Source organism: Carassius auratus, chromosome 35, assembly GCF_003368295.1.
Source record: "Carassius auratus strain Wakin chromosome 35, ASM336829v1, whole genome shotgun sequence".
NCBI lineage: Eukaryota > Metazoa > Chordata > Actinopteri > Cypriniformes > Cyprinidae > Carassius > Carassius auratus.
The window spans coordinates 18,629,897-18,632,111 of record NC_039277.1 but is presented as its reverse complement, the minus strand read 5'-3'; the positions used below and the strand labels follow the sequence as shown (position 1 = coordinate 18,632,111).

The window sequence follows — 2,215 nt, the reverse complement described above, 5'->3', positions numbered from 1 at the left end:
TGAGTAGCCTTCCGGATGTCGTGATAAAAATGAGGAAGTAGTTAAAAGTGGTCAGTTTTCTTAATAATTGTCAGTAAATGTGTGTGTCGAAAGATGTAACTTTATTTTTGTGCTTTTAAATCATTTAATGTTTTTAAAAGATGTTTAGCATTGAAAACATTATGCTTTAGCTATTTGTCCAACAGAGAACTTCTGTTAGCACAATGAAACTACTGGGTGAAAAAAACTATTAGCACTGATTATGAACAATCTTTACCCAAAAGTAAAAAATTTATTTAAAGAACAAAGTAAAAAAAAAAATAGAAGTAAAAAGTGAATTTAATGCTTAATGATCATTACAAAAATGTAATGTTCTACAACTGTTCTATTTTGCATTTTATTTATTAAACACTGTTTGTACATCATGCACTTTGCTTTAGTGAAATGTTACAAGCTTTTTCTAAGATGATTACAACCAAAGAAAAAAAAAATTATAAAAAAGCATAGTATTCCAACATTCTGATATTAAACTTTGGCGACAGATCATCACAAAACATTATATATATATATATATATATATATATATATATATATATATATATATAGAGAGAGAGAGAGAGAGAGAGAGAGAGAGAGAGAGAGAGAGAGAGAGAGAGAGAGAAATAAATAATGAAATAGTTTAACAGTTAATATCTTCACTATAGTGAGTGGGTTTGCTGTGACTGGGACTGGGTGGTTTGTGTCATTTGTGTTCCCTCCTCAGAGAAAACTCTTTCAAAAACACGTCTTAGAGAAAGTTTAACATTGCTCTTAAAATCCTGCCCCATGAAAACATACAGAATGGGGTTCAGACAGCTGTTGAAATACGCCAAAGCTACGGCCAACGGATCCACTGCAAAAGCAACCAAGGAACTTGATTTCTCTCTGTATATTATTATCAAATCCACTATATGATACGGCAGCCAGCAAAGAAAAAATGCCAAAATAACAGCCAGCATGATGCGAAATGCTCGTCCAGAGTTAAAATGTCTCCTGCCTAACTTGCGTGCGATGAATCCGTAGCTTGTTGTGATGCACATGAGAGGAACCAAAAAGCCAAACACAAATCTGATGATGCTTAACCTTCTATAGATTTTCAAATGGACAATATCAGCTTGATAATGCACACAGTATGTTTCATTATTTTCTGTGTAAATCTCTCTTGACATCATAAAAGGCAGACTGATAATTAAAGCCAGAATCCAGGCCGCTGCACAGGACAGTCGTGCGATGAACAAGCTGCGATGATTGTGAGCCCAAACCGGTGTGATCACCAGAGCAAACCGATCCAGACTAATCAAGTTCAAGGTGAAAACGCTGGCAAACATGGTGATGTGCAGAACGAAGTGGAAAATCTTGCACGATGTGGATCCGTACGGCCAATAATCATCAAATTTGCTCCCGATCAGATAGTAAATAGTGAGAAGGCAGCACAAGAGGTCAGAAATCGCCAGACTGAGAAATCCTACTGTATTAACAGTCCTCTTCATCTTCAATCCAGCAACATACACGACAAAGGCATTTCCAGGAACACCGAGGATCAAGGTCAGGGAGAAGAAGACCAGAGAAATCACTCTCATCGGATATTCCAAAATGTTATAATAATCCTCCATTGCAGTGATGGAGCTGAAGTGCCTGGTTTATCCTGCTAATATCACATTTTGTCAATGTAAATCATATTTAAAGTGTAAGAAACGTGCCTGGTTTATCCTGTAAAATCATAAATCATATTTAAAGAGTAAATAACTTTTATAGCTAAATAATTAAATGATCAATGTATTTATATTATTCTCGAAGCTGAATTATGATTGCAAACATGCAACATGCTATTTTAGCATTACTTAAAAGTACAAAAAAATAATGTAAATAACTTTAGGTAAATAAGGTAAGTAATCATGACTCACGTTGTGGTGATTCGATTCACAATTATTCCTGTATATGTTTTCTTCTCTACTGTTCAAGACTTTATGCCACTTCTTCAATTTTTTGTTACTTCATAATTTTTCTGCAACATTTCAAACATGGTTGAGTTGTGAAACATCATGACCAACCTCTATCTTAAATCTCTACTTCTACATGTTGAGAAATGTACATACACACACCACTTCACCTGAGCCAATCAGCATCCAGAAACCTTGACCATGTGATCTCCCCAGCCCTCACAAGAGACTTTTCAATAAAGTGGGATATGAGGTCA

At 35.0% G+C, this 2,215-nt stretch overlaps 1 protein-coding gene across 2 annotated transcripts; it reads right to left on the bottom strand.

The window, feature by feature from the left end:
- Nucleotides 1-632: 632 nt before the first annotated feature.
- LOC113054877 (C3a anaphylatoxin chemotactic receptor-like) lies at nt 633-1,985 on the bottom strand. Of its 2 annotated transcripts, none has more exons than XM_026220655.1 (2): nt 1,923-1,985; nt 633-1,666 (listed from the first exon to the last, which is right to left on the bottom strand). In XM_026220655.1, exon 2 carries the CDS (start codon nt 1,629-1,631, stop codon nt 678-680), a length of 954 nt encoding a protein of 317 aa, XP_026076440.1. In that variant the 5' UTR covers nt 1,632-1,666; nt 1,923-1,985; the 3' UTR covers nt 633-677. The 2 variants fall into 2 exon arrangements, with proteins under 2 accessions (XP_026076440.1, XP_026076441.1); XM_026220656.1 differs by having other exon boundaries at nt 633-1,663; nt 1,923-1,980.
- Nucleotides 1,986-2,215: the final 230 nt, after the last annotated feature.